This window comes from Thamnophis sirtalis, unplaced genomic scaffold, assembly GCF_051295495.1.
Source record: "Thamnophis sirtalis isolate CommonGarterSnake01/CBP01778 unplaced genomic scaffold, rThaSir2_p1.2 scaffold_13, whole genome shotgun sequence".
In the NCBI taxonomy this organism is placed as follows: domain Eukaryota; kingdom Metazoa; phylum Chordata; class Lepidosauria; order Squamata; family Natricidae; genus Thamnophis; species Thamnophis sirtalis.
This window is the reverse complement of record NW_028261393.1, coordinates 30,816,739-30,837,720: the sequence shown is the minus strand read 5'-3', so window position 1 is coordinate 30,837,720 and position 20,982 is coordinate 30,816,739. Positions and strand designations below refer to the sequence as shown.

Genomic DNA, 20,982 nt, shown 5'->3' with positions numbered 1-20,982 from the left:
TCGGCAGGAGCAACACATTGCCAGGAGGCTCACCTAAAATTCCCCCCCCCAGGGGGGGGAGAGAAGCTGTGTGCAGGACTGCACCAGCTGGAGCTGTTGCTTGTGGACCCCAGTCAGCGTCACCTTGGATAAAGTGGGATATAAATGCAGGATGAGCAAGAGGAAAGCATTGAGTGCTACACCATCCTGGCCCCCTGGGCAAGGCAAGAGTGTGGGACAAAGGGAGCCAGCCGAAATCATGGCAGGAGCCACTAAACCAGCAAGTTAAATGGACACTTGGGGAAGCCTCCCTCGATGAAAACGAAGCAGGAGAATCCTTATCCTTCTAAGCAGCTGGATTTTGGACTGCTGTAACTAAAGCGCTGCTTTTTTCCAGGCAATTGCCAACGGCCCATTTTCAGCGCATGCAATTAATTTCCCTTAATAGCTTATTAAGCAATTGTGGTCACATTTAGGCTCAGATCTTTCAACTTGATTAGACCAAAACCCCATCAGGTTCACTTTTTAATCCGTGATTGACCACATGCTTTTGGAAAAGGAACAGGCAGAGCACATGGAGCTAAGCATCCTTCCTCCTGAATGCCCTTGAAATCAGGAGCCTTGGCTAGCCTGTGGCAAGTGGGCACCAGTCAATCAAGGGATGGCAGGGATGAGCACTCTGTCCTAGGAAGATTCCAGCAAGAGAAGGGGGGGGGGTGCAAGCCTGGGAATGCCTCTCCTCTCAGGAATAATGGGGGGGGGGACAGAGAGTAACCGGAAGAATGCAGATAATTTGAAAATGTGAACCTTTAAAAAGCCTCTTTTTAGTTACGGAGTAAGAGCCCATTTATTCCACTGTTTGTGTTAACCACATCTCTGTCCCCTCCCCCACTCCACCCAAAAAGAACATTTGTTTTTGACAACAATAAAAGATCCCTAAAATCAGGAGGTGATGCAAGACCTTCTCTTCCAGGAATGGGTGCAAATCTTGGCCCCTATGGGTGGCCACTGATCCCTGGGAGCCCTGCTGGATCTGAGAGGGTCTCCTTTCAGCACACCGCATGCCATTTTATGTAGTCTTGGAGTGTGGGCATTCTGCCCAGATAGGTCTCCTCTCCCAGGCTGTTTAAGTCCAGGCTCTTTTTGGCCAAGACAGAGGACCCCCTCCTTCTGGGGCAGCACGCCCTAGGGGTCCTGCCTCTCCGTCCCCATCCTGTGGGGCTGCCCACAGATTTGAGTGGGTTTGAGGAAAGGAAGCCAGGAAGGGGGGAGGACTTGGGCAGCTGCTCGGACTGTCGCTCTGGGAGCAAGAATGCCCAGGAGGTTCACGGGATTCCTTATAAAGAGCGTGCTCTGAGCGACACACACACACATACACGCACACACACACACACACACACACAGGCTCGTCTGCCTCGTCTCCTGCACACCGACTGTTGTTACTGCCGCTCCCGCCGGGTTAAACCTGCCTTTGCAGCTGGCAGAGGCGGCGGCTGGCTCTTTTTGCAGCTGAGCTGGGGTCTTGGGCAGAAGGAAAGCAAGTGGCCAGCTGGCTGCATCTTCGCCTGCTCCTGGACGGGTAGAGGGAATGAGCCATGGAGCCCACTGGACCCAGATGCCCAGAAAGCAGAGGGCAGCCACAACAAGGTGGTTTGGAGGATGACAAGGCCTTTTATGAAAACCTCTCCCCCCAAAAGAAGCCCAAATCGGTAAGAAAGAGTGTTTTTCCTGCTGGGGTGGGTGGAGGAAGGCTTCCTTGTTTGCATGCAGGGCCCTTGGGATGCTGGTCTGGTGAGAGGCAGCGTGAAATGCCAGGGCAAGTGAAAGAATCTGTTGCCGGGACGGCTCATCGCCTGGTGGCTTGGCTCCAAAGGGGGCATTTAGCCGTGTGAAGAGAGGTGGCTGCTTTTGAGGCTCAGAGACGCTTCCTGTATAGATGGCCCTGGTCTGCAGAATTGGCCTTGTTTTCCCAGGGCAGCACTGCTCTTGCTTGCAAGATTGCTCCCCCCCACAGGAACTCACGATAGAAAGGAGGAGCAGCCTTCCTTGTGGGAGCCCAGATCTCTCTGCTGCTCATTTCTGTGGCTATCATTTTGTGTTCCCCTGGCAAGGGTAGCGCCCCGTTTGAGAAGAAGGGAGCTGCAGGCCACCATCACCCTCCTCAAATGCAATTTAGAGGCTTCCCTTGCAGGAAACGTTAGTGAAAATTCTGGTTTTATTCTTTAATGACAATATTAATATTGCTCTTCTTGAGCAGCACCTTTAACATTCAGTATTCCCAGCAACAGGTGGAATGGACCCTCCCTAGCCAGAAAGAAAGACTGCACCCCAGAGTCCCTTTGGCCGCGGTAAAAGGTCCTCTCGTATGATGATCTGCCTGGGATTTCATGCTGTATTTTGCTGTGAGGGTCTGCCCAGAGTCAGCCCTGCGTCCCTCCTTATTTGCCCCACTCGATCAAGCAACCTGGCCAACCTCTTTTCCAATAGGCAATGCTCGCTGAGGAGCCCTTCCTCTCAGTGCCCAGCACCTCCCTCTCATAGATGTTTGCAATGTCCAACAAACTAGCTTTGGTTGAAGGGTTACCCATCCCCATTCTGCAAGGGAGCCTCTTCTGGGTAGCCCCTTGATCTGGAACGTTTTGGGAATCTGGGATATCCATGACCTGCTTCCCCCAGACCAGAGGACTCCAAACTTGGCGATTTTAGGATTTGTGGACTCCAATTCCCAGGATTCCCCAGCCAGCAAAACAAAATTCTGGGAGTTGAAGTCCACAAATCCTAAAGTTGCCAAGGGTGGAGAGCCCTGCCCCAAATCATGCATTAATCTCCCCATTGCTGAATCATAGCCTGCTTGAGGAGAGGCAAAGCTTCAGAACCCAAGAAGCCATTGAGTCAATTCTGTTGACGTCCGCTGTCCTCTTTTCTCCTTTTTGCTAGCTGGACATAAGCATTAGCATCTGCCATCTCTTATAAATCTTACAGAACTGACAATCGTCCCCCAAAGCCCTGAAATTCCTACAGGGACACACTGTACAGAAATATTACTGGTTCTCAGCTCAAGAGGAAAAGGATTTCAGGAGAAACAATGATATCTGTAGAAATGGAGGGCACTGTGAACAGGCTCATTCGGCTTCTATGCTCAACCTCAGCCTTCGCCACATCAGCCTTAGGGAGAACATCCGATCTCTATGGGGAGAAAGTGGTTTGGGATGTCCAAGCAGCAACGGGCATTTTAGGTGACCTTGAAGGCAGTAAAGTACTTGTTGCAAAAGAGGGTCTGCCTGAATGATAGGAGTCCTTAGTCAGCAAGTGGCTCAGAAAGACATCCTAACTTAGCTGAAAAACCAGGAGGTTTTCCTTGGTTCCAAGAGGTGAAGCCAGCTTTCCCATCCTAGTCACTCAGTAGACTCACTGAATGAACCATGTTTAATTGGTTTCCACAACCTACTAAATCCTAAAACATGTTTTGCTAACCACGATAGTTTTATTCACACCAAGCACCCGGTCAGTCTAACCATACAATAATGTCCAGTGTGTGATAGCGATGGTGGAAACAGAATCTTGCTAGTGAGAACCCTTTCAGAGGCTTCCTCACCCGCCCAAACCCAGCTACCATCATTTGGGAATGAGCTACTGGAGGGGCCCAGGAAGCTTCCCCAGCAATGCTGGTGGACAGTGGGGAGTTCGCCAAAGCTTCTTTAGAAGGGTGTTGGGCACCTTCTGGCCAGAAATAGGGAGCAGCAGAAAGATGGAACTGCAGAACTGGCCAGGAGAAAGCGGATCGATGCTGACTGCCAGCTTCAGACAACACCCACACTAGAAATGGAGGATGCTTGCTGTGGTTTAGCATGCACTGTAACATGAGACCAGCCATAAAGCGGAACGTATGACAACATGCCATGTGAATGCAGACACAGTCAACAAATTGTGACTGAATGAATCACTCAGCCAAAGTGGAGGCAGGCCTGGAATAAGGCCTGCAAGTCATACCTGAGAACTGAGGTTGCCCTTTTTCTTTTGCAGCCCTTTAAACTCTGCAGGGTGGAGTGGGGGGCTTGTCTCTGTCTGGCGGGAACCGTTATCTGCCAATTTCTGCCATTAAACCTAGGACTGACCTCCCCCCATATCCCTACCCCATACCTGCCCAACAAGCGTTCTCATGCACCATGCCTTCAAGCCAGGGTCTTGGTGAGGTTCCCCCTTCTGCCCCTGTGGCACTTGCGGATTGCCTCCTGGGCAAGAAGCTTTGCCAGTCTGCCCAGGAGGCAATCCGCAAGTGCCGCAGTCAGCCAGCATTTGGAAGGAACTGCCTTGGCATCAGCTGGTGTCAGAACAAACAAGCTGGGATGTTCACACCCACTTGGACCCTGCTTTCTTTTTCTGGAGCAAGCAGTGAGTAGAGTTTGGAAATTGCCTCATCATTTATTGAATATTGGTGTTCGCACAACATTGCTTGTCCGAGAGAACCATTTAATCCCAAACAATCCTGGCATTGTTAGGGTTAAAAGTCCCCAGCCCTACATTAACTAGGTTGTGTTGTTTGGATGGCATGCAAACCCTGTCTTTGACCCAAAGAGGGATGACTGTTCAGTAAAGCCAAAATAAAAGGCCACAGAATGAATGGTATAAACAAGGTCTCGGCCTTTGACTCTCAATTGTGCACCTTTCTGAGAGTTTTGGGCTGGGAATCTCTTCCTCCAGGCAGTCGCCTTTGTCGGTCTTAGAGGGACTTTGGCTCTTCAGATGGGAGAGATGCCATAGGCAGCCTTGTCCACAACAAGCTGTTCCTTTGAAGGGCAACACTTCCTGGCATTAATCAGTGGCACTTTTCTGCTTGCCCAACTCACTGTAGGCAGGCTGGACACGCAGTTCACGGAGTCCCTAAGTGGCAGCCATGTGTGGCATTTCCACCTGGCAGCTTCCTGGTGTGAAATTGCTGAAGGTTGACAGGAACAATGGCCTTCGCTTCCCTCCAGTTCTTCTGGCCTTGTTGGGAGTGAGAAGCTGCTGCAAGGGGAAGAGGGCCCTGGGGCCAGGGAGGAAGGGAGGGAGAGCCTTTTGACTGGGAGACAGCTGCCTGTCTCCCTCCCCTTACTAAATTTGTTTTTTTTTAAATTAAAGTTCTATCAGTGTAGTACACAAAATTATCTGCTACAATGTCCTACCTGTCAAAGACTACTTCAGTTCCAACCGCAACAACACAGGATAGATACAAACTTAAGGTAAACCGCTCCAAACTTGATTGCAGAAAATACAATTTCAGCAACAGTGGTCAACGTCTGGAATGCTCTACCTGACTCTGTCGTTTCTTCCCCAAACCCCCACAACTTTAACCTTAGACGTCTACTGTCGACCTCACCCCATTCCTAAGAGGTCTGTAAGGGGCGTGCATAAGCACACCAGTGTGCCTCCCATCCCCACTTCTTTGTTTCCATTTCCTGTATTCATAATAATCTTTATACTTATATCTGTCATCTTATACATGTTTGACTAAATAATTAAAATAAAACAATACACAATAAATGCTGTTCATTTCACCAAGGTGACTCTAGGGGGCTTAGTCATACAGTTAAAATACCAGGTAAAACATTAAAACAATAAATAAGAACCATGCATTTAAAATCCAAATAAATAAGATGGAGAGGAAGGGAGCCAAGTGTGCATGGGGAGAAGGTGGGGAGGACTAATCCATCAACCACTCCAAGTTGCCCCTTTGCCCTTGCCGGGCCAGGCCAGCTGGCAGGGCCAGGTCTTCAAGCCCTCTTGAAAGGCCAGAAGTGAGGATCTCACCTGGGGGGAGGGGGAGGATGCTTCAAGTGCCTGTGCCGAGTTGACCATCACATCCCCTTGTTTGAACTGAGGCCTCTATGCCAGGCAGGCCTGACTGTCTCAGCAATGAAGGAAGGGATTTAGTTGTTAACACCAGCACACACACACACACACACACACACACACATTTTTCATTATTATTAATTAATAAACTATAAGGGTAAGCAAATCTATTTCTGAAGAAATTATTCCTTTTGAAAATGCAAGAGCCCAAAGGCAGCTTAAAAACATTAATAAAACAGATAGATGCAATGAAATCAAGATACCTACACAAGAAATAAATGCCAAGTCCATGTGGACTCTTGACAGAAAAGGTCAAGAGTCCACATGGAGCAAGGAGCAAGTAAAGCTGAGCCGGGGATGGCCTGCCTGAGCAGTTGGCCCTGGGACTCCTCATCCAGCCAATTCTGCCCGTGGCAAATAGAAAGCCTCGCTTAATGCTCATACATTAATCACCCAGCATCCTCATAAGAACCACAAAAACATTTATTTTGCTACTTAGCACTTTGTAGCTCCCAAGTTGTCATTTCAGTTGTCAAATGAACTGGGGAGGCTGTGAGCAGTTGCACTTAAAGCTATCCAACTGGAATGTTTAATGGTAGAATAATATTTCAAAGTTTGATTTTTGGGAACTGGGAGAATATGTTAGGACTGCTTGGGACTTTTAAACTGCTCTGGCAGTTCACATCTAGGAAATGGGCATTATGCGTTTCCTCCAGAGTTGTGTAGTTTTGCAAGAAAGTCTGATTAGATCTTGTGGCTCAGGGTCTGCCAGACAAAGGCCCAATCCTAACAATTATGTACAATGAGTCCACTGTGGATATATAAGCTAAGGTGACCAGATTTTCAGATTGGAAAAGAGGGACGTCCTTGACCGGGGGGGGGGGGGGGCTTGATTAAAAAAAATTTTTTTTGTCAAAAGGTCACCCCAGGACACTGAAACCAGCATAAATACGAATCTGTTGCCAAACAAAATTTTGATCACGTGACCATGAGGATGCTGCAACGGTCGCTAAGTGTGAAAAATGGTCGCAACGGTCGCTAAGTGTGAAAAATGGTCATCAGTCACTTTTTTCAATGCCATTGTATCTTCCTGATTATTAAAAGTGCAAATTCACTCAGTGTCAATCATGACTCCTGAGTCCATTTCAAAGTATTGTGCATAGAAATTTTAAAAATGGCTTGTTTCAATTTATTTTGGATAGAATCTTTTTTTAAATAGTTTAAGACAATTTAAAAAAAGAATCAACACAGAATAACACTATTTTTAAAAATCATATGCACAATAAATAAAATATTATTTTAAAATACATTAAAAAAATAAAAGAAAAAACCCAGCTCACTTACCAGCAGGCAGGCAGAGTCAGCAGATCTTCGTAGGGATGGATGGAAGCACACAGGGAGCCTATATATACGCAACTGCAGTAACAATGACAATGATGAAGGATTGGATTGAGTTAAAGAATAAAAGAATTCTGATCTTAGAAGGCCATGACCTGCAGCAGGCTGGCATAATTTCTTATGGAATGAATGACAAACATAAAACGCACAAATACTTTCAAAATCATTTAATTAGAATTTTACTGCAACAATGGCTCAAAATCAAAAAAATCCACTATGTGAAAACCCCAAATTGGCTATCACCAACAGAAAGAACGACACACCCAAATTTTACAGATTGGAACAAAATTCTAAGATACAGAGATCTAATTGACAGACAGGGAAATTTAAAAACAATTGAAGAATTGGCAGATCAGAATATGAAAGGTGACTAGCTAACCTACCTCCAAATTAAAACTAAATACAATAAAGACACTAAAATATATGGTATTGAAACAGAACCACACAAATTGAATAAAATTATTCAAAGTCTGGACAGAAAGATGATAGGGAAAATATACAAATTCCTCTTGAAGTATCAAATGGAAGAGGAAATTGGAAACTGTAAAAGAACCAATGATAAAATGGGCACAGAACTTTGGCTATAACATTGAACTAGACAAATGGGAAAAATTTTGGGGAATAAATTTAAGAATGACACTATCAATCCCATACAAGGAAAACCTTGTTCTTTCAATCCTTCCAATATTTTTTTCCTTCATTCCCTTGTCTGTTTCAATATTAAGTACATTTCTTCCTTTCTTCCTATAATTTTTTCCATTTTCTTCCTTATATTCTTTTCCATTTCAACATTGTCTTCCTTTTTTCCTTCCTTCCTTCCTATACGTCTTTCCATTTTCTTCCTTATATTATCTTTTCTGTTTCAACAGTCTTTGTTTCTTCCTTCCTTCCTTCCTTCCTATACTTCTTCTTTCATTCATTATATTTTCTTTTCCATTTCAATATTAAGTGTAATTCTTTGTTCCTCCTTCCTTCTTTCAATCCTTCCAATACTTTTTCCTTCATTCTCTTTTGATTCAATATTAAGTGCAATTCCTTCCTTCCTTCCTTCCTTCCTTCCTTCCTTCCTTCCTTCTTTCCTAAGTTATTTCCATTTTCTTCCTTATATAATATTTTCTGTTTCAACATAAACTGCCTTCCTTCCTTCCCTCCCTCCCATCCCTTTCTTTATGTTTTCTTCATGCTTTCTTTTCTTTTTCCTCTGCTCTTTTTAAATCCCCCCCTTCTTCTCCTCCTCTACATTTAGGTTGGATTAGTTTGTTTATTAGTTAAGTCAAACGTTTTAATAAAAGTTTCATCTTTTAAGATTCGTCCAACACATCCAATTGTAACCTTAACAGAATCCCATTGATCCACAGAAAGCAGCGGGGAGCCCCAGAAGCCAGAGGATGTTCTCTGCTGGCGGCGCCGCTCCCCCGACATCTCTTCCTTCCGCGGCGAATCCCATGGATTCACGAACGGACTCCACGGAAGGAAGAGAGATCAGGACAGCAGCGGGGAGGCCCAGAAGCGAGGGGACGTTCTCTGCTGGCGTCCGCCGCTCCCCCGACATCTCTTCCTTCCGCGGCGAATCCCATGGATTCACGAACGGACTCCACGGAAGGAAGAGAGATCAGGACAGCAGCGGGGAGGCCCAGAAGCGAGGGGACGTTCTCTGCTGGCGTCCGCCGCTCCCCCGACATCTCTTCCTTCCGCGGCGAATCCCATGGATTCACAAACGGACTCCACGGAAGGAAGAGAGATCAGGACAGCAGCGGGGAGGCCCAGAAGCGAGGGGACGTTCTCTGCTGGCGTCCGCCGCTCCCCCGACATCTCTTCCTTCCGCGGCGAATCCCATGGATTCACAAACGGACTCCACGGAAGGAAGAGAGATCAGGACAGCAGCGGGGAGGCCCAGAAGCGAGGGGACGTTCTCTGCTGGCGGCGCCGCTCCCCCGACATCTCTTCCTTCCGCGGCGAATCCCATGGATTCACGAACGGACTCCACGGAAGGAAGAGAGATCGGGACAGCAGCGGGGACCCCAGAAGCCAGAGGGCGTTCTCTGCTGGCGTCCGCCGCTCCCCCGATATCTCTTCCTTCCGCGGCGAATCCCATGGATTCACGAACGGACTCCACGGAAGGAAGAGAGATCGGGACAGCAGCGGGGAGCCCCAGAAGCCAGAGGACGTTCTCTGCTGGCGTCCGCCGCTCCCCCGATATCTCTTCCTTCCGCGGCGAATCCCATGGATTCACGAACGGACTCCACGGAAGGAAGAGAGATCGGGACAGCAGCGGGGAGCCCCAGAAGCCAGAGGACGTTCTCTGCTGGCGTCCGCCGCTCCCCCGACATCTCTTCCTTCTGCGGCGAATCCCATGGATTCACGAACGGACTCCACGGAAGGAAGAGAGATCGGGACAGCAGCGGGGAGCCCCAGAAGCCAGAGGACGTTCTCTGCTGGCGGCGCCGCTCCCCCGACATCTCTTCCTTCCGCGGCGAATCCCATGGATTCACGAACGGACTCCACGGAAGGAAGAGAGATCGGGACAGCAGCGGGGAGCCCCAGAAGCCAGAGGACGTTCTCTGCTGGCGTCCGCCGCTCCCCCGATATCTCTTCCTTCCGCGGCGAATCCCATGGATTCACGAACGGACTCCACGGAAGGAAGAGAGATTGGGACAGCAGCGGGAAGCCCCAGAAGCCAGAGGACGTTCTCTGCTGGCGGCGCCGCTCCCCCGACATCTCTTCCTTCCGCGGCGAATCCCGTGGATTCACGAACGGACTCCACGGAAGGAAGAGAGATCGGGACAGCAGCGGGGAGGCCCAGAAGCGAGGGGACGTTCTCTGCTGGCGGCGCCGCTCCCCCGACATCTCTTCCTTCCGCGGCGAATCCCATGGATTCACGAACGGACTCCACGGAAGGAAGAGAGGTCTGGTCTGGGCAGCACGCACAGAGCGGGAAAGGCAGCACCAAAGCCTGGCCCCGAGCGAGGGAGCGCGCGGCAAGCAGCGACGCCGGGCTGCTTCCTCCTCCGCCGCCGGCAGCGGCTGCTCCCTCCGGGGCAGGAGAGCTGGGAGCAGCCGCCCGAGAACTTCCACGTGGTTCCAGAGGTTTTGCCGCCCGTTCCAGCACAGCACAGGGGCTGGCTGCGAACTCCGCAAGGGGGCTGTCTCCTTCCCCCAGCCCAGCGCCTCCCGATTCCCACGGTACCAAATTTAATACAAAACATGATTTACTCACCACCAGTGAGTAAGCGCAGCTGCCCAAAACAAAGACGAAATAAAATGGAGACTCGCGCATGCGTCCTCAGCTAAGGAGTCCAGCCAATCAGTGAGCTGGTTGGCCAGCTCACTGATTGGCTGAAGTCCAGCCAATCAAATCAGTGAGCGGCAGGCTGGGCTGGCTTAAATTTGTAGGTGGTAGCATAGAACAGAACGATGAGCCAGCCCAGCAGCTGATGGGCGGGAGCTGCAAGCGCCAAAAAAAGTGTGCCTTTTTAAAAAGCGGGCGGGACGCGGGAAAATGCATCAAAAAGCGGGGGTGTCCCGCCAAAAGCGGGACGTCTGGTCACCTTAATATAAGCAGAAGCTTATACACACACACACACAGGGCAGTAATTAGGCACCCAGACAATTGGTTCTTTTGGATCCAGAAACAATGATCACTCCAGTAACTAAAGGGATTTGAAGTTTTATTATTAGCCCCCAAAATAGATAGAAATACATAACATCAAAACATAGATATCAAGCAAGATAATATCCAAATCTCTTACAAGCTGCTGGGAACTCCTTAATAACAACAGCAGAGATACCCTGCAGGCAACCAGTTTCTCAGTTGTACCCAATGCCAGGTTTCATGCAGACGTTCCCCACAAAAAACACCTCAAGATTTCTATCAAAACGAGGCACCGTGACTTCATGGCCCTGCTATGCTCAGGAGGCTGCAAGGCTGACCTTGACTGGGTGTTGCAGGGGTCTCGGGTGGGAAGGAAGTCTGGGGCCTTTCACAGCAAGAGAATCTTTGAAGTTATGTGAAATTGGCAAGGATGGCTCTCTCCCTCTAGCCGGTGGTGTAAGGTTCCAGGGGTCACCAGAACCTTACAAAGCTATCAAACTAATATGGAAGTGACACAAACGGAAATGTAGCTAATTATGAAAATGAGTCATTGAGAGAAGCTGGCCTGGCTGACCCTCTGGCCTTCAAGGGCGAGGGGGAACCCTCAGTCCCTTTGGTCCAGTCATCAAGGACAGTTGCCCTCTCTTATGGGGGATGCAACCACCACTCTTCTCTTGCAGCCAAAGCCGCAACACGCCATCACCATTGCTGTGTCCTCCCGAGCCCTCTTCCGCATGGAAGAAGAGCAGAAGATTTACACCGAGCAGGGCGTGGAGGCCTACGTGAAGTATCAGCTGGAGCATGAGGAGGAGCCCTTCCTGCCCGGAGCGGCTTTCCCTTTTGTCAAGGTATGGTCTTTTTGGCTCACGTTCACACATGCCAACGTTGCAGATGCTGGTCCACATTGGGGGTGGGGTGGGGGAGAAGTCAGCACTCCTGGCCATTTCCTCAGAGGTAAGATCTGGGGCTTTCCCCCATCTTGCTCTTCCACCCATCTGCAGGCCCTCTCTGGGCCTTGGAGAGCAGGACTCCCATACTTGCTGGAGATTGTTAGTTGGGCCAACGTCAGTAAGCAGCCACGGACAGTTTGAGCCCTTCTTATCTGACGATCCCTTAAGTGAACATGTTACCCCTCTGGTCCAACCATTTTCTCTCGCTGGTTTCCCAGGCTCTGGAATCGGTCAACATCCAGCTGCGGGAACTGTTCCCAGACAGTGAGGAACTTTTTGACATTGTCCTTGTGACCAACAACCATGCGCAAGTGGGCGTTCGCTTGATCAACAGCATCAACCATTACAGTAAGTAACCGGAAGGCAAGATCCCTTGCCAACATCCACCCAGCCACTAATCCCTTCACCGATGTCCACCAAATGGGGCAGTGGGCTCAATGCTTGGAAGGCTTGTCCACTTGTACAGCCCTGCATCTCTCATCAGTGCATCCACCGAGACAGGAGGAAACTCTACCTCTTCACTCCCTTAGGGAGCTTATTCTCTGGAAATGGGCTGCCTTATATTCATTTCACATTATGTGTCACAACTCTGCTGGCTCAATAGGAAACAGTGTCTTGGACACCAAGGAACAGCTCTTTTCAGGAGCAACTACTAAGGAGCCTGGCTTTCAGCACACAGCCTCTCAGAGGTTTTTAATATACAGTGAAACCATGGTACTCATTGATAATTAATTCCGGGAGGCATGATGAATACCAAAAATGTTGAGTACCAAACAAATTTTTCCCACAAGGAAAAATGTGATGAGTCACAAGGCAGCCAACACTGACAGGTAGGTTCTAGCTTTTGTGTTGAGTACCAAACAAATGATGAGTATTGGGACACAAATTTCACATCAAAATGCACTGAGAACCAAATTTGATGAGTTTCAAAGCAGCCGAGTACCAAGGTACCATTATACGGCATTCTTCTTTTGGAACTGCACTGCCAAATTTCTGCCCAGATTAACTCTCTGTCTCCTTTAGTGCTTGTGCTGTTACATTAAATACGGCCAGTTTTGGCAACTCTTCAGGTACTTCCAGGATCCTTCTCCCTTCCCACCATGGTGTCTTCCAGACGTGCTGGCCAGGGATTTTGATCCACAAAGAAGCCTGGGGATGGCTAGATCCTGTTTACCAATGAAGCATCTCTTCTTTTCCTCCCAGATCTCTTCATTGAGAGGTTTTGTATGACTGGTGGGACTAGCCCCATTTGCTACTTAAAGGCCTACCACACCAACCTCTACTTATCCTCGGACTGTGAGAAAGTGAGTGAGGCCATAGAAGAGGGTGAGTGATGCTCTTGTGTGGAAGCATAGCAGAAGTTTGGGGACCTTTTGGACTGAAGGAGTGGGAAGATAAGACAGATTTGAGTCTGTAGGTACCTGTGGGGACACACGTTTTCTAAAATCCAAAGCAAAGCCAACTTTACCACTTGTTACTCCAGGAATCATGACCGTTGCAATTTTACTCCTACAGTCTTGTGAGCCATTTAGATGCGTTTGTTTAGGTTTATAAAGAGTCATTTTGGTGCGGCACTTAGAGCATCAGGCCAGAAAGCAAGAGACTGTGAGTTCTAGTCCTACTTTAGGCACAAAGCCAGCTGGGTGGTTTGCAATGGCAAACCAATTTCTGAATTGCCATGAAAACTGCAGGGACTTGTCTAGGCAGTCTCCAAGAACCAGAACTTTAGAAAAAGATTTAGTGGTTGTCATCCCCCAGCCCCACACACACATTATGTGCTTGTTAGCTTTCCATGTCCTGACAGAAACAGAGGTGAAGCATCTGTTGCAATCTCTTAGCATGTAAGAGAGGCCTTTGTGGGGCAAAGTAACCTTTAACTGAAGTTTGATTGCTTTATCAGAATCAGGTTGCTTAGAATCAGGTTGTGATTTCTGCCAGTCGAAAGAATGTGAAGATCTTGTTGGCTCAGTGGCACAAGACTGATCAAAGGCATTGGCCAGCTGCTAAGTCCCAAAGAGTCAGAAGCTTACACATCTAGAGGACACTTTGACAGGAAAGAGACTTTTAGGGAATCCTCCTGCCAGATGTGAGAAGTGGTGGGGAGGATGGCAGAGGGATGGAAGGAGAAGATACAGAAAGTGAGACAACTGATCTCACACATCATTCAGAGATTTTGCCATTATAAATGAGATTTGGAAATTCCTTTTACTGTTTCCCAAACTCTATAGTTATCCACAGATAAGCCTGAAATAGACCTCACTGAAGTCTGTGAACTTCTTGCTTAAGGTGACCAAACGTCCCGATTTCAGCGTGGCAAGCACGCTTTATAACAATTTTTCACGTGTCCCTCTGCGTTTTAAAAAAGTCCCGATTTTTTTCTGGCTTCATGTATGTTGAAAGCCCAGTGGATTTGCTTAAGAAATCCTAACCGGGGCAAGAAATCCTAACCGGGGCAAGACAAAAGACACCCTGTCTAACTAACCTCTCTCTCTGTCTCAGTACTTTCATTGAAGATATTAAAACTTTAAAGCAAGAAAACGGACACACACCCCCGCCCTTACTCACTTTTATAAGAAAAAATGAACCATTACCATAGAGCTGCAGGAAACACCTGGCTAGAGAGGAAAGCAACTGTTACTTCCTGGATTTTCCAGAGTGGAGGGGCATGGAGTTTGGAGGTTGCTCGTGTTGTGTGGGAAAAATGGTGCTCTTTTTTCTTTGAAAACTATTTCCCTGGGACTATTTAACCATTTTAATTTGCTCAGTTCTTTGTATTAACATCTACATCATTCTGGATTGACTTGGAGTGTCTGCCTACTGGTAAGTGGGTTTTTTTCTTTTCCTTTTTAATGTATTTTAAAATAATATTTTATTTATTGTGCATAGGATTTATTAAAATAGTTTTATTCTGTGTGGATTTAAGTTAAGAATTCCCTGTTATTAAGCTTTCCTCAATTAATCTCTGAGTAGATTCCCACCAACTTCAAGATCCCAAGGGCACATCTTGGAAGCTACACCTTTGCTTAGTTTATAGATGATGGCTTTCCTTAAATATGAAAATAAATACATTTATTGTTCAAATGTGTACATCTCAATAGAAATGACTCTCAGGGGTGACAACAATCCACTAAAATAATAATATAAAACAGTAATTACAAAAACAGGAGCAACTGTTATGAAAATTATTATTAAAAATAAAGAATAAAAATGGAGTTATTAAGTATATTAATTGCAGCAACCACAATACAATACCTCGGTCCTTCTTTTCATTAAAATAGACATACCCAATTCCAAGGAATTAAAAGACGCTTGCTCCTGGGGAGGAAAGCTATGGCAAATCTAGACAGCATCCTAAAAAGCAAGGTGACCAGATTTTCAGTAAAGAGGGACACCTTTGACTGGGGGTGGGGGCTTGATTAAAAATTTTATACGGAGCAACAAACTTTTTCATACAACGCAAAAATAGTATTGTAATATTTTTTTTAAATTTCAACATAACTACAATTTACAAATATAAATTGTAACTGTTGCCAAACATCAAAATTTTGATCATGTGACCATGAGGATGCTGCAACGGTCGCTAAGTGTGAAAATGGTCACTAAGTGTGAAAAATGGTCATCAGTCACTTTTTTCAATGCCATTGTAACTTTGGTCACTAAGCCCATTATATCACCTTTCTTACCACAGTTCTTAAGTGAATAACTGCAGCTGATAAGTTAGTAACATAAGTGAATCTGGTTTCCCCATTTGACTTTGTCAAAAGGTAATTATATGACCCCAGGACACTGAAACCATCATAAATATGAATCTGTTGCCAAACATCAAAATTTTGATCATGTGACCATGAGGATGCTGCAATGGTCGCTAAGTGTGAAAATGGTCGCTAAGTGTGAAAAATGGTCATCAGTCACTTTTTTCAATGCCATGGTAACTTTGGTCACTAAGCCCATTATATCACCTTTCTTGCCACAGTTCTTAAGTGAATAACTGCAGCTGGTATTTTGTATTTTGGATAGAATCTTTTTTTAAATTTGTCTAAGACAATTTTAAAAAAGGATTCTATCCAAAATAAATTGAAGTGAAACCATTTTTAAAAATTCTATGCACAATACTTTGAAATATATTGTCCATAGAATTTTTAAAAATAGTTTTACTTCAATTTATTCTGTGTGGAATAGTTTGAAATGTTTTACTTCAATTTATTCTGTGTGGATTCTTTTTTTAAATTGTCTTAGACTATTTTAAAAAAGATTCTATCCAAAATACAAAATACCAGCTGCAGTTATTCACTTAAGAACTGTGGCAAGAAAGGTGGTATAGTGACCAAAGTTACAATGGCATTGAAAAAAGTGACTGATGACCATTTTTCACACTTAGCGACCCTTTTCACACTTAGCGACCGTTGCAGCATCCTCATGGTCATGTGATCAAAATTTTGATATTTGGCAACAGTTACAATTTATATTTGTAAATTGTAGTTATGTTGAAATAAAAAAACATATTACAATACTATTTTTGCGTCTTATGAAAATTTTTGTTGGTCCATATAAAATTTTTAATCAAGCCTCCCCACCCTCCGGTCAAAGGTGTCCCTCTTTACCAATCTGAAAATCTGGTCACCTTATTCTTGCTCCAACTGAAGAGCATCGGGCGACAGGAATTGAAGGATGTTTTCCTCCCTCCCTCCCTCCCTTCCCAGGGATCGCAGCTGCCACTATTTTCACCCCCAAGAAAGATGTGCAAGTCTCAGAGAAGCAGCTTCGTGTTGCCTTTGATGGAGATGCTGTGCTGTTTTCAGATGAGTCGGAGCAGATTGTGAAGGCTCACGGCCTAGACAAATTCTTTGAGCACGAGAAGACTTACGAGAACAAGCCTCTTGCTCAGGTGCGACTCAGGGACTGGTGGCATTGTGACCAAATCAACCTTTTCATTATTGTTTTTGCCAAGAGCAAGAGGATTATTTTTATGTCTGCCCTGCTAACAAACACATTAGATAGAACAAAGGGAGAAAAAACATTCTAAATGCCAACAAAACAAGACAGCAACACCATTTCAGTGTAACAGCTTCTATTAGACCCAAAGAAGGATTGGCAAATTCAAAGAACAGGAGGCCATCTGGGCATGGCTGGGGTGAGGGCAGGGAAGCTTCTGGCCCCGGGGCCTTCCAGAGGGTGATGTGCCTGAGCTGGTCCCCATTTCCTGACTACCTGGGGAGTGGGCCACATGCTGGGGCTGATGCTGTGTGTTCCTCTGTCCAGGGGCCACTGAAGGGCTTCCTAGAAGTGCTGGGGAAGCTTCAGAAGAAGTTCTACACCAAAGGCCTCCGCCTGGAATGCCCCATCCGCACCTACTTGGTCACGGCTCGAAGTGCTGCCAGTTCCGGGGCCCGAGCCCTAAAGACTCTCCGGAGCTGGGGACTAGAAACGGACGAGGCCCTCTTCTTGGCCGGCGCACCCAAAGGCCCCTTGCTGGAGAAGATCCGACCACATATCTTCTTTGATGACCAGATGTTTCACGTGGAGGGAGCAAAAGAAATGGGCACTGTCGCCGCCCATGTTCCTTATGGGGTTGCCCAGAAGTACAAGCTCTCAGGACAAAGAAAGGTAGCTCAGGACGCCAAGTAGTGCCCAGGGATGGCCTGGCCTGGGTCAGCGCTTGGTTGAGAAGGACGTCTCGGTTGCTGAGCGCCAACCTCTAGGATGACTAGAAGCAAAGGTGTTGGGGTGGTCCATGAAGGATCTGCTGCTGCCTGTACATGTTGCACTTTATGCTCTTCCCCACCAGAACAATAGCTGTGTCCCACACACTCCTGCAGGGCCCTTGGAGCATTTGCAGGGGCTTTTTAGTGTCCCTCCTGTAATCAAGAGTGCTTCAAGATAGAACTTGCCTTCTCTTCCTCCAAAATGGGATCATTTTGCATCTGGGGACATTTTCTTGTGACCTATGCTAGGTGAACTTACATATGTCACACTCTCACAAGTACAGCATGCAGGAATTGCTGACGAGGCCCATGGGAGCCTTGTCAAAAGACCTGCTTGCAACCTTCTCTTGTTTGCAAAAAGGCCATTTGTTGCTGGTTACATGGCAGAGACCAGCTTGAAGCATTCAGCCGAGGGGAGCCTGCTTGGGAAGAGGGAAGTCCCTGTGATGAGCCAGCAGAGGCTCATCATTTGAGAGAAATTCTCCTGCCTCCTGTCCCTTCTGGCCACAGGGGGAGGGGGCCATTCATTGTCCTCCCCTCCAAAGTGCCACTGCCAGGAAAGGAGTTCTGAGGTTATAAGCATATTCATAGCCACAGAAGCTGCCTTGTTTGCCAAGCACATGGAGCGACTTCACGTGTCATTCAGGATGCAGTCTTTCCTGTGAGCCAGGCAGGAGCGAAAGTGGGGAAAGTGGGCTTTGGCTCTGATTTTGAATGCAAAAATGGGCCTTGGGTAAATTCGGGCTCCATGTGAGAGTCACACAGTGTTCCACAAGCAAGAAGGGGGAGAGGGCTCCCTTTACAACACTGACCACCCTTTGGGGGAAGGAGAAGAACACACAAAGCCTTTTTTCTTTTCCTTTCCAAGCTTTGAGGTTGCAGGCTGAGACCAGAAGCAGACAGCCACAGCTCAAATCCCGACTCAATGTGGAAACTCAGAAGGTAGTCTGAACAAGTTGCTCACTCTAAATATATTAAATTTAAAAAGTGGAAGCCATCGCCTCCCTCCAAGGGCTCCTGAGAGCTTTTCATCCACAGCATCAGACCAGAATGGAATCAAAGGATCCTAGGGTTGGAAGGGACTTTGGAGGTCTTCTAGTCCAACCCCCTGCCCAAAGCAGGTGTCCTCAATGAAGTTTCTTCCACTTTCAGTATGACTGCACATTACTCTTGGGAAAAGATCCAAGAAACAATTTCCCCATGGAACTCACTGCCCCATTCTTTCCTTTTGCAGAAATAATTTTTCTTCATCTTCATGATTGTGAGTGAAACACCGTCACATCTGCCTGACTCGATGGAAGGATCTGTAGTAAACCTTCTGTTACCACACCTTCCCTTGTATCTTATTCACTATCCTGGTCACCTGCCAATGTATCTTTAAAACATAAGGTCTAGGAGCATGTAGAATTGGGGGGGGGGATATTGCCTCCCAACAGACAAAACCTGAGCTATTCTCCCGAGAAACGTCTCTCCCAGGTGCAACTATGGTGGTCAAAGTCCAAGCTCTTCTTTTGGCACTGAAGACAGCGAATGTGCCCCTCATGGTGATTCTCCTCTTCTCAGGGCATCTTGGGAATGGGCTGTCCTTCCGCAATCTTGCACTAAGACCTCAACCACCAATCTTTCCTCAAAACTGGTTGGTGTAAGTCCTCTGGCTGCATCCACACAGCCCCTGGCCCCTGGTCCTTCTCTTATGTCTTTGGGTGTGTTGCAGACCCAGGCCAGTTAGCTGAAATGTGATTCTGTATATCATAGGAACCCCGGCTGCAGCAAGCCAAACATCTGGTGTGAAGCCCAGCCTATGAAAGCCTACTGTATGGTGTAAGGAGGGGGATTTTGCTGCAGCTTTTACCTGAGCCAATAGGCAGTCTTTCATTTATGACAGCAATTGGAAGTGGCATTTCCGTTACTAAGTTATGCAGTCAGAAAGCAATCTGCAGTCCAGATTGCTGTCGTTAACTGGATCCCATGGTCACTAGATTAGGCAACTTCCTGCCAGCTTTCCACAACCAAAATCAGTGGGGAAACTGGCAGATACTTGCAAATCCCAAGCCAGGTAAATGGTTGCTCCCGGGTGGGGAAGGGTGCGAGGGGCTGCAGAGGAGAGGCGCAGCAAGGGTTGTGGAGGTTGCATGGGGAATGTGCAAGAGGTGTAGCCAGGGTGGGGGGGGATCAGGGGGAGACAAGAGGGGGGTGTAGGTCAGGGAAGAGGCACAGCCCAGAGGCACAGCGTGTGGGGCAGGATGCATGGGAGTGACCACGTGCCTGGTGTGGTGTGAGTGCAGAGGGGATGTGGGTGGGGTTACCTTCCCTGCTGGCTTCCCCATTGCAAGGTGCTGCAAATGGTTGTAAATGTGTACTAGTTACCAAGCACCCCGATCACAAGAAAGCAGGACTGCTGGGATGGCCAGAACTCTGAGGACGGGTCATAACCACCATTCGTGCGCCGCCATTGTAACTTTGAATGGTTACAGAATGGATGGTTGCAGGTCAAGGACTGCCTATAGCTGGAGCTCCAGAAGAGGATCAAAACAATCGCCATAAAGGGGTCACCAAAGCTCCATCCCTTTTAGTGATGTCTGCAGGCAACATTTGGCTTTGATTCTGGGGCCAGCGGGGTGCCCAGGGCCCCATCCTCCTCTTCTGCAGCCTGGGTCCTCCATCTGGCTGAAATCGAGGGACCCCCACATCCTTGGGCTCCTCATCAGTGCCCCAATAACTTCCTCTGAACACCCCCCAGCCGCTTGTTCTTTGCACCGCTCAGTTTAGCTGTCCTGGGGCTCAGCCTGCGCCCTGCTTTGCTAGCGTCCTGATCCTGGCTCGCCTGCAGCAGGTTTGCAGGGTGATCTCTGACAGGGAGGCAGCCCAACCAAGCAGCAGGAGACAGCTGGGCTGGGCTTCCCCATCCCTGGGGGAGAGCCGGGTGCCTTGGAACAAGCACCCAAACACACAGCTCTTTCATGGGCGGCCAATGCTCTGGATGCCCAGGACTCCCCCCTGCTGACTTTCAGTCTGTGCCCATGGAAATCTTCTCAACGGAGCCTTTGGACAGGAGTAGGAGGCTGTCCCAGCGCCCCAAAGGAGAAGAGGCAGAGGCTTAAGGGAAGGGGAGGGGAGGGTGGCGCCTTGGGGCTACGGAGCTCCCTCTGCCAAAGCGCTAAGAATAGGCTTGGCTCCAGCCACAGCTTACCTGCTTGTCATGCCTTCCCGGAGGAGGCCTCTATTTATAGAGGGCCAATTGAAGGGTGTGTGTGCAAAAGTGTGGGGGGAGGGAGGAAACAGGAAGGGGCAGTTAACAGGCCAGAAGCTGTTTTTGCAAAGCAGCAAAAAGAAATGTCATTTCTTCCTCAATTCCGTTCCAAGGCTCTGGACCTGTGTAACAAAAAAAATACTGGTTCTCCCCTACTTAGAAGCATCCATTTAATGGCCGTTCTTCAGTGTCGTTACAACAACACTGAAGAAAATGACTTACGGTCATGCGATCAAAATTGGGACACTTGGCAACTGCTTCATATTTATGATGGTCGCA

At 47.7% G+C, this 20,982-nt stretch overlaps 1 protein-coding gene across 2 annotated transcripts; it reads left to right on the top strand.

Annotated features, from left to right (window-relative positions):
• Window positions 1–1,352: 1,352 nt before the first annotated feature.
• Window positions 1,353–19,557, top strand: NT5C1A (5'-nucleotidase, cytosolic IA). Of its 2 annotated transcripts, XM_014061365.2 has the most exons (6): window positions 1,354–1,688; window positions 11,482–11,649; window positions 11,970–12,099; window positions 12,955–13,077; window positions 16,452–16,636; window positions 17,011–19,556. In XM_014061365.2, exons 1-6 carry the CDS (start codon window positions 1,575–1,577, stop codon window positions 17,374–17,376), a joined length of 1,086 nt encoding a protein of 361 aa, XP_013916840.1. In that variant the 5' UTR covers window positions 1,354–1,574; the 3' UTR covers window positions 17,377–19,556. The 2 variants fall into 2 exon arrangements, with proteins under 2 accessions (XP_013916842.1, XP_013916840.1); XM_014061367.2 differs by lacking the exon at window positions 12,955–13,077 and having other exon boundaries at window positions 1,353–1,688; window positions 17,011–19,557.
• Window positions 19,558–20,982: the final 1,425 nt, after the last annotated feature.

Coding starts and splice junctions, on each gene's coding strand:
- NT5C1A (XM_014061365.2), top strand. CDS start 1,575: ATGGAGCCCACTGGACCCAGATGCCCAGAAAGCAGAGGGCAGCCACAA. Junction 12,100..12,954: donor CAACAGCATCAACCATTACA/GTAAGTAACCGG, acceptor TTTTCCTCCCAG/ATCTCTTCATTGAGAGGTTT. Junction 16,637..17,010: donor AGAACAAGCCTCTTGCTCAG/GTGCGACTCAGG, acceptor TCCTCTGTCCAG/GGGCCACTGAAGGGCTTCCT.